Here is a 10,442-nt window from a genome sequence, read left to right as displayed (position 1 = left end):
AAAAAAAAAAAAAAAGAAAGAAAGAAAGAAAAGAAAAAGTAGCCAGGCATTGTGCAGACCTGTAGTCCCAGCTATTCGGGAGGCTGAAGCAAGAGGTTAGCTTGAGCCCAAGAGTTTGAGGTTGCTGAGAGCTATGATGATGCCATGGCACTCTACCCAGGGCAACAAAATGAGACTGTGTCTTGAAAAAAAAAAAAAGGAGTAAAAAATAGAATATATTTACTATGTTTTGAACTTCCTTTGAAAATAATTTAACTAATGGTATTTTGAGGTTGCTGAGAGCTATGATGATGCCATGGCACTCTACCCAGGGCAACAAAATGAGACTGTGTCTGAAAAAAAAAAAAAAGGAGTAAAAAATAGAATATATTTACTATGTTTTGAACTTCCTTTGAAAATAATTTAACTAATGGTATTTTTAAAATTTTGCAGACACCTAAGATCCTCTCAGGGCACACCAGTGCGCTATGGCATATTGTTGAAAATCACTGCTCTAGTGGGCAGGAATCCAGATGTGACCTTTGTCTCCTCCCTCCTTCAATCAGCCCCCTCCTCTCAGCCTCAGATCACCAACTCCTCTGATTAGGATCTCATGGTGGTGGTGTGGGTGCCACACCCTAGCAGCCCTTTCTCCAGCTTCCACCCTTCTCTGGTGCCCAGCCCCCTCTGCAGCACTAAGACCTTGTTCACTGTGGCTCATCCCTGGACACACTAAGCTAAGCCACTCATACCCAGTGTCCTCCAGAACCCCTAATACCCAAAAGTCTCAATGATCCAATGATCACCTTCAGTACCTATATACCCTTTCCCATGGCTTTAGTGTGAGTCTTCTGGAGCAAGAGTCAATCCTCTTTCTCTGTTCACCAACTCTCTGCTATGCAGAGGGGAGAATCAGTGCGTGTTCAGGGGGCAGAGTGGCATGCCCTCAGGACTAGAGGGCAGAGCTAGCCATCTGCAGAACTCCTGTGCTCCACTTGCTTCCCCCTATCCCCCACCTTCCCCTGGCTGCTCAGAGGAGGTACCTACAGAGAGATAGATGGTAAAATTCTTTGGGTAGGAGCTGGCTTAAAGAAGTTCTAGTTCTGATGGTTTGGAGATTTCTTGATAGTGTTTGGGTTGAGAAAGGAGCGGGGCAAAGTGTTGGGCAGTTACACCCCCAACCCCCACCAAATCAAACAAGCAAAGTAAACCCACCTTTGGGATCTGAGCTAGGAGAGCTGTAACTGGGAAGGGCTGAGGGGAAGGAATAAGCTAACAGGGACTTGGTTTCTCTCTCTCCATCTGTGAAAAGGGAAGGCTGCCTCTCATACCCACACATAGTCTGGTCCTACACTTCACAGAGGTAGACCTAGACCTAGACAGACCTAGACCTCCAGAGGCCAAAGCTTCACTCACCCAACACATATTTATTGAGCATTTACTTTGCGTCAGGCATTGTTGGATATAGGAGTAAATAAAAAACAGTTCCAGCCAGGCACAGTGGCTCATGCCTGTAATCCTAGTACTCTGAGAGGCCCAGACAGGCGGATTGCTTGAGCTCAAGGAGTTCAAGAGCAGCCTGAGCAAGAGTGAGACCCCATCTCTAAAAATAGCTGGGGGTTGCAGCAGGAACCCATAGTCCCAACTACTTGAGAGGCTGAGGCAAGAGAATTACTTGAGCTCAAGAGTTTGAGGTTGCTGTGAGCTATGACACCACAGCACGCTACTAAGGGTGACAAGGCAAGACTCAGTCTCAAAAATAAAAAGTCCCTATTATAATGGTATAATTCTAGTGGCGGAACTATATAGTATGTCAGATGGTGATAAGTACCATGCGAAAAATGTAGCTAGGTTGAGGGGAATAGAAAGGAGAGGGTGGGCTCGGCACCTGTAGCTCAAGCCACTAAGGCACCAGCCACATACACCAGAGCTGGTGGGTTCGAATCCAGCCCAGGCCTGCCAAACAACAATGACAACTACAACCAAAAAACAGCCAGGCATTGTGGCAGGCGCCTGTCATCTCAGCTATTGGGAGGCTAAGGCAAGAGAATCACTTAAGCCCAAAAATTTGAGGTTGCTGTGAGCTGTGACACCACAGCACTCTACCTAGGGCTACTGCCTCAAATAAAAAAAGAAAAAGAAAAGAAAAAAGAAAACAAAGAAAGGGGAGGGTGTATTATTTACCTGTGTAAGAAATAACCCCAGAATTTAGCAGCTTAAAACATATATTTTCTCACATTCTATGGGTCAAGATTTGAGTGTCTTAGCTGAATGGTTGATTCATTGTCTTTTATGAGGTTCTAGTAAAAATTTTGACTAGGTGGCTCGGCGCTCATAGCACAGTGTTTACGGCGCCAGCCACATACACTGAAGGTAGTGGGTTCAAACCTGAATCAGGCCAGCTAAACAACGGCAACAAAAAATAGCTGGGGGTTGTGGCAGACCCCTGTAGTCCCAGCTACTTGGGAGACTGAGGCAAGAGAATCACCTAAGCCCAAGAGTTGAGGTTGCTGTGAGCTGTGATGTCACAGCACTCTACTGAGGGCAAAATAGTGACACTCTGTCTCAAAAAAAAATAATTTTTGACTAGGGATGCAGTCATATGAAGGCTTGACTGAGAGTGGAGGATACGCTTCCAAGATGGCTTACTTACATGGCTATTGGCAGATGTTTCTTCGTATGTGGGCCTCTCCATAGGATCACCTGCATGTCCTCCAGACATGGCAGTTGTTTTCTCTCAGAGTGATCCAAGAGGTAGCAATGCTCTTTTAGGCCTACTCCTGGATGTCACACACTGTCCCTTCTGCCATATATTATTTTACATATACAGTAGAAGCTCTATAAGTTGACCACCCAACCAATTGGTCAACATATGGTGTTGGTCCATATAAGGAACTAGACCTACTGTACCTACTGGACTGATATATACATGTGATCTATGTCTGCTCCATGAAAATTAGGTCAACTTGAGGTGGTCAATGTAGGCAGGTGGTCAGCTATGTAGGTTCTACTCTATTATATAATTAAATCTACTCCCACATTCAAAGGGAAGAAAATCAAGATTCATTTTTTTTTTTTTGAGACAGAGCCTCAAGCTGTCCCCCTGGGTAGAGTGCCATGGCATCATAGCTCACAGCAACCTCCAACTCCTGGGCTCAAGCGAGTCTCCTGCCTCCCCCTCCCAAGTAGCTGGGACCACAGGCGCCTGCCACAATGCCTGGCTATTTTTTTTTCTGTCACCATGGGTAGAGTGCTGTGGTGTTATCATAGGTCACAGCAACCTCAAACTCTTTGGCTCAAGAGATCCTCCTGCCTCAGCCTCCACAGTAGCTGGGACTACAGGCACCCACACAATGCCTGGCTAATTTTTTCTATTTTTAGTAGAAATGGGGTCTCGCCCTTGTTCAGGCTGGTTTCAAACTCCTGAGCTCAAGCAATCCACCTGCCTTGGCCTCCCAGAGTGCTAGGATTAAAGTGTGAACCACCTTGCCCTACCCAGGCTTCACCTCTTGAAGGAAGGAGCATCAGAAGTTTTGGTGAGATGTTTTAAAGCCACCACAGAAGAGATACTAAGTGCCAAGGGGGAGGATTCACTAAGCAGGAGTTGAGAGGGAAGAAAAAGAGCCATGTGGATACATAGGGAAGAGTACTGCAGTTGGGATAATAGCAGGTGCAATTATCCTAAGGTAGTAAGTTTGTTTGATGTGTCATAAGAAAAGCAAGGAGGCCACCGGTTAAAATAGGGTATAGAGTGGGTAAGTGATCAAATGTTTGGTCACAGGTAACACAGGCCTTGGAGTAGGCCTTTGCAAGGACTGAAAGAGATGAAAAGCCATTGGAAATGTTATCAGCAGAGAGAGAAACTCTGACTCTGGCTGCTGTGTGGATCAGTTAGGTGGCCTCTGCAGTAATCTATGCAACAGATGATGGTATCATGGACCAGGGTGGTAGCAGCCTGTGGCTCAAGCAGCTAAGGCACCAGCCTCATACACCTGAGCTGGCAGGTTCAAATCTATCCCTGGGCCCGCCAAACAACAATGGTTAGGTGGCCTTTGCAGTAATTAATCTATGCAACAGATGATGGTATCATGGACCAGGATGGTAGCGCCTGTGGCTCAAGTGGCTAAGGCATCAACCACGTACACCTGAGCTGGCGGGTTCGAATCTAGCCTGGGCTCACCAAACAACAATTATGGATGCAACCAAAAAATAGTAAAGCATTGTGGCGAGTAGTCCCAGCTACTTGGGAGGTGGAGGCAGGAGAATCGCTTGAGCCCAGGAGTTGGAGGTTGCTGTGAGCTGTGATGCTACAGCACTCTACCCAGGGTGAGAGCTTAAGGCTCTGCCTCAAAAAAAAAAAAAAATCTGGCCATGGGCTCAGTGCCTGTAGCTCAGTGGTTAGGGCGCTGGCCACATACACTGGGGATGGTGGGTTCAAACCCATCCCAGGCCTGCTGAACAATGACATCTACAACAAAAAAATAGCCAGGCATTATAGTGGGTACCTGTAGTCCCAGTTACTTGGGAGGCTGAGGCAAGAGAATCGCTTAAGCACACGAGTTTGAGGTTGCTGTGAGCTGTGACCTGACAGCACTCTACTGAGTGCGACATAGTGAGATTACATCTCAAAAATAAATAAATAAAATCTGGCTATGTTTTAAGGATCAAACAGGATTTGTTGATAGGTGGGATGGAAGAATGAGGTATCCAACGTGACTCTAAGAGTTTGGTCTGTGCAGCTAGGTGATCAAAGTTATCCTTAATTAAGACAGTAAAGACTTTGGGGTGGTGATAGTTAAGGATTGGAAGAGGAATTGGAAGATGCTTTGGGCATCTTAACTTTGAAATACCTGCAAAACAACTAGGTGGAGGTGCTGAGTAGAGATGGAGGCAGTAAGATTCTAAATCTGGTGCTCAAAGTCTTAGGCTGACAGAAAAATTTAGGATTCAAGATGTACGGATGACATTTAAAGTCATGAAATATATGCCAGGTGCAGTGGCTCACACCTGTAATCCTAGCACTCTGGGAGGCCGAGGTGGGTGGATCACCTGAACTCATGAGTTTGAGACCAACCTCAGCCACAGCGAGAACCCATGTCTAAAAATAGCAAGGTGTTGTGGCGGGTGCCTGTAGTCGCAGCTACTCAGAGGCTGAGGCAAGAGAATCTCTTGATTCCAAGAGTTTGAGATTGCTGTGAGCTATGATGCCACAGCAATCTATCAAGGGCAACAATGTGAGACTCTTGCCTCAAAAAGTAAATAAATAGGAGGCAACCATAGCTCAGTGGTTAGGGCACTGGCCACATGCTCTAGGGCTGGTGGGTTTGAACCTTGACCTGAGCCTGCTAAACAAAACAAAAAAAAAAAAGCAAGCAAGCCAGCAAGCTGGGCTTTGTGGCAGGTGCCTGTAGTCCTAGCTACTAGGGAGGCTGAGGCAAGAGAATTGCTTGAGCCCAGGAGTTTGAGGTTGCTGTGAGCTATGATGCCACAGCACTCTACTGAGGGTGACAAAATGAGACTCTGTCTCAGTAATAATAAAAAAAACTAAATGAATAAAGTCATGAAATAGTTGTGTTCACCTGGGAAGGGATGTAAATTGAGAAGTGATTTGACGACTAAGTCCTTGGAAGTCAGAGAATGAGATAAGAGGAATCCAGCAAAGAAGAAAGAAAGGGCTGGGAGCGGTGGCTCAAACCTGTAATCCTAATAATTTGGGAGGCCAAGGCAGGTGGATTGCCTGAGCTCAGGAGTTCAAAAACAGCCTGAGCAAGGGCGAGATCCCCTGTCTACTAAAAATAGAAAAACTAGCGGGGCATTGTGGCAATGCCTATAATCCCAGCTACGGGGGAGGCTAAGGCAAGAGGATTGCTTGAACCCAGGAGTTTGAGGTTGCTATGAGGTATGATGCCACGGTACTCTATCCAGGGTATCAGAATGAGACTCTTGTCATTCATAAAGAAATAAGGCAATAAAGGAAGAGAGTAGTATCATGGAAGCCAAAAAGTGTTGTAGGAGGGATTACCTGTGTCAAATAGATGAGTATTATAAAATGACTACTGGACTTAACAGAGATGGAGCAGGACCTAGAAGCATAGTTCTTTGTGGACAGGACTGAGGGATAATGGAGAGCTGAAGCAACCCTGACAGAGGGCCCTGAGTCTAGAGGCAGGTTACAGGGTGGTAGAAAATTTCCAAGGAGGCATGACTTTGTAAACTAGCATCAATGGAGAGACCCCAGCATGGACCTGTCATGTGTGACATGGTGGTGTTTGGGGGTTGCAATGGCCAACTTACCTGGGTAATGTATTTATTCAGAGCCACAAATCTTGACTTTTGATAGTTTTTTTTTTTTTTGAGACAGTCTCATGATGCTGCCTTCATTAGAGTGCCATGTTGTCACAGCTCACAGCAATCTCAAACTCTTGAGCTTAAGCAATTCTCTTGCCTCAGCCTCCCAAGTAGCTGGGACTACAGGCGCCCGCCACAATGCCTGGTTATTTTTTTTGTTGCAGTTGGCTTTGGTGTATGTGGCTGATGCTGTAACCACTATGTTACAGGTGCCACGTTGATAGTTTTTTTTACTTTTGAGACAGTCTTATTGTGTTGCCCTTGGTAGAGTGCTGTGGCATCATATCTCACAGCAACTTCAAACTATTGGGCTCAAGTGCTTTTCTGGTCTCAGCCTCCCAAGTAGCTGAGTCTATAATATCTGCTATTTTTAGAGACGGGGTCTTGCTCTTGGCTCAGGCTGGTCTAGAACCCATGAGCCCAGGTAATCACCTGCCTTGGCCTCCCAGAGTGCTAGGATTACAGGCATGTGCCACCACACCTGGTCTTTTTTTTTTTGGCCGGGGCTGGGTTTGAACCCACCACCTCTGGCATATGGGGCCAGTGCCCTACCCTTTTGAGCCACAGGCGCCGCCCCACCACCATGCCTGTCTTAAAAATAATTTTTATAATCATGTTTCTTTTATTTTTAATATACCAGGAATACTAAGAAGTGGGAGTAGTCTAGGCTTTAACCTCCAAGCAGAACCAGGTCAAGAGTGAAGGCATCTTGGTGCCTAGGGTGAAAAAGTTAGGGTGAGAGCAGGGTCTTTGGGAATGAGTGTATGTTAGGCATCCTTCTTGCCTCGCCCTAATCTTGGTCTTAGCTATCTCACATACTGCCAGGTACCTGTCTGCTTCTCACCATGGGAGACCCCACAGAAGTGGTGGGTCCTGAATAAGGTAGACCATAGAGTGGAGGAACTGCTTTGCATGGGAGAAGACACTATATTCTAAGAGCCCAGAAAATGGCCTGAGAACTATGCCTTTCAACTCAAAAGTGGGTGCACATTGCCACCGTGTGGCCATCCAGGGAAAGATTCTGAGGATTGTTCCCAGAATTGCACAGGCAGAGTTGAGGCCACACACTTACCTCACCCAACCCTGAATTTCTCAAACTGTGGCCTTCACAACTGTGTTGGAAGGGATTTTCTTAAACAGGCTGACTTTAAGGGCTCACTCTCTGGCAACAGATTCCACAATAATTTGAAGACTCAGTATGCTCCTAAATGATTCTTAAGCATATTCAAATATATAGTCCCTACTAGGTCTGAAATTACCATCTTTTTTTTTTTTTTTTTTTGAAACAGAGCCTCAAGCTGTCTCCCTGGGCAGAGTGCTGTAGCATCACAGCTCATAGTAACCTCCAACTCCTGGGCTCATGCGAGTCTCCTGCTTCCGCCTCCCAAGTAGCTGGGACCATAGGCGCCCACCACAATACCCGGCTATTTTTTTGGTTGCAGCCATCATTGTTGTTTGGCGGGCCCGGGCTGGATTCGAACCCGCCACCTTAGGTATGTATATGTGGCTGGCGCCTTAGCCACTTGGGCCACAGGCGTCAAGCCTGAAATTACCATCTTATAAACTGAATCACAAAGCAAGACGCCTTTCTGAGGCTCCCCCAGGAATCAGAGGCTTTTCCTGCTTCTCAGACACACAAAGAAATGGAACAGATTGACAGGTCTTTATTAACACAAATAGACAGACAGAGAATGTAGCAGGGCTATCTGAAACTGTGATGGGTGTGTGTATGTGTTTGCACAGAAAAGGCCTTCTCTAGGCTAAGGATGGTCCTGGGAATTAGGCCCACCTCTCTAGGTCCTCTCTTTAGAGGTGGGCCCTGGCCTAAAGCCAGCTTCCACATAATACCCCTAAGAGAGGACTGGGGTCTTTTAGGAATGGAAGACTCTGACTTCAGCATTGTCCACATTACTCTGATTCTCTAGCTGACTTAGTTGCTGAGAGGGTGTAAGACAAGCCACAGGGGCACTTGCATAGCAGGGGAGTGGAATGGGGATAAGGCATATGGTGTGGGCAGGGGAGAAAGAGAAGGGCATCATAGGTACAGGTGAAGGGTAGCTCCAAAGGGTAGCTCCTCTCCACCCCATCAAATTGCTGCTGGGTTGAGGAGTCAGACTGAGGTGGTGTAATATCCACCCCTATCCTAAACTCCAAAGCCCTGATTGAGTGAGGGGGTAGAAAGCTCTGGAAAGGCCTGAGTTAGTGAGTTAAGTTTATGTATGTGTTTGAACATGACTGGCTCCCTAGTGTGAGGTTCCCTTTCTGGACGGGTATGAGTGTGTGATCCTGCTGTACACACAGATCTCTATATCTACACGTGTCCCATTTGTTCCCAAAGGTCTCTGTGTTTGGATGTATAAGCATGGATGTCCCTGCTTGTACACAGGAACTTAATATCTGCATGGTGTGAATATGAACCTGTCTGTAAACATGGGCTCCAGCAAGTGGACATGTATGGGCCTGCCCACTCCTGTCCATTCACAGGTCTTCCTTCAGGCCCAGCTGGTCAGGGGTCCTGGCCGAAGAGGTAGGTGGTGAGCTCAAGCCGGAGGCACCGGGCATACGAGCGAAGAGTATAGAAGAAGGTGAGGAAGTCCTGGGTGCTGAAGACAGTGTCAGCCAGTGCAAAGGCCAGGGTAGATGGGATGACACCCCGGCCGTACTCCACCATCCATGTGTTTGGCCCCCACTCCACAGCTGTTGCCTCTCCAGGCCCATGTACTACTGTCTCCCCTGGGGGGACAAGGAGCACCCATATGAGGAGCCCAGCTTTGCCCTGCCCTTCTATTGCTGCTGATTCTCTGGCCCACAGGCTATCTAAGGGTAGGGAATGGAGAGGGACCATAAGAAAAGGAAAAACCCCTATCTCACAGGGCTGGTTTCCCATCTGGAGGGCTAAGAGACCCAGATTACCACTACTAAATGTTCTTCTGTGGCATCAGGTGGCCTGTGTTTTTTCTTGGGGAAGCCACAAGTCTGTATTCCCAAACTTCACTTATGTCAAGTAGAAAGCTAGCTAAACTTGGGCTGGGCTTGTTAGATAGTGGCTAGTTACTGTCTCCTCAACAATTGTAATATTGACTGATAAAATCAGATATGTTTGATACTTTTAACAGGAAGCTTCGACAGAGAAAAACCAGGGTCCCTCCAACCACCTGTGGCTTACTGGAGAAGGATGGAGGGAACCATGGGGAGGGCCCCCAAATGCACCCCTTTGCCATGTCCCCCCACCTGGGGGCAGGTCCAGCATGAAGTGACTGACTTCTGTCAGAGCTTCCTTACCCACCTGGGTAGAAGACCTCACTTTTGGTGGTGCCCTCTCTCCACTGGTGAAAGGTGCCAGAGATGATAGTGTCCGATATCTCAGCCCAGTAGCGCCCTGAGTAACAATCAGATGGACACTATGAGGGTATTCGCACCATCGCACGGCCCACCCAAACATCAGAAAGAAGGGCATGGACCCTTGTACAGCCCCAGCCTCCCAGTCCCGCTGCCGCTAGCACTGACCCGAGTGGCCACGGGAGCCCAGGGCGGTGCCGAAGAGCAGCACATACTCTGACAACGAGGCGTGCAGAAGACACATGGCACCCATCCAGCCGCCCGCGTTCACAAACACCCACTGCAGCTCCTCGTCCGGCAGCACATGGCCTGGGTGCAGACGCCTCAGCTCCACAATCAGCCGAGAGAAAGCCAGTTCATGGTCCAGCCCTGGTGGAGGCAGAGGAGCGGTGAAGTCAGGGCCAGTATCGGTCCTGGGTTCGTGGATGGCGCCCTCGGAACCCTCGGCTCGGCTCCCGGGCAGCCCGCCCCCTCCCGCCCTCTGCCCGCTCACCAGCGTACTGCCGCGCCAGCTGCGCGATCTCTTCCCTCTGGAAAACGAAGCTCTGCGTACCCAGCCAGAGCCAGACGACCTGGGTCAGCACAGCTATGGCAGCCAAAAGCAGCGCGGCCCAAACCCACCGCCGACCCACGGCCCACTGCATCCCGGCGGGCGGCCTGGCACTGCGCTGCGCTAGAGGGAGGCCAGGCCTAAGGCTTTGCACTCACCGCCTCAGAGCCCGCCGCCAGTCGCCCACGACTCGCTCCCCTGCCACCGCCGTGGTATGGCTCGCCCT

The 10,442-nt window shown here is 48.4% G+C and overlaps 1 protein-coding gene across 2 annotated transcripts; it reads right to left on the bottom strand.

Moving 5' to 3' along the window:
- Positions 1-7,971: 7,971 nt before the first annotated feature.
- SIGMAR1 (sigma non-opioid intracellular receptor 1) lies at positions 7,972-10,442 on the bottom strand. Of its 2 annotated transcripts, none has more exons than XR_001161708.1 (4): positions 10,160-10,441; positions 9,882-10,035; positions 9,614-9,706; positions 7,972-9,060 (listed from the first exon to the last, which is right to left on the bottom strand). XR_001161708.1 is itself a non-coding variant. In XM_003800262.2 (4 exons), the coding sequence occupies exons 1-4, from the start codon at positions 10,308-10,310 to the stop codon at positions 8,834-8,836; spliced, it is 672 nt and encodes a 223-aa protein (XP_003800310.1). In that variant the 5' UTR covers positions 10,311-10,442; the 3' UTR covers positions 7,972-8,833. The 2 variants fall into 2 exon arrangements, 1 of the variants encoding a protein (XP_003800310.1); XM_003800262.2 differs by having other exon boundaries at positions 9,835-10,035; positions 10,160-10,442.

This window comes from Otolemur garnettii, unplaced genomic scaffold, assembly GCF_000181295.1.
Source record: "Otolemur garnettii isolate 467f Iridium unplaced genomic scaffold, OtoGar3 scaffold00172, whole genome shotgun sequence".
Taxonomy (NCBI): domain Eukaryota; kingdom Metazoa; phylum Chordata; class Mammalia; order Primates; family Galagidae; genus Otolemur; species Otolemur garnettii.
The sequence above is the reverse complement of the archived record's forward strand: the minus strand, read 5'-3'. Positions and strand labels throughout refer to the sequence as shown.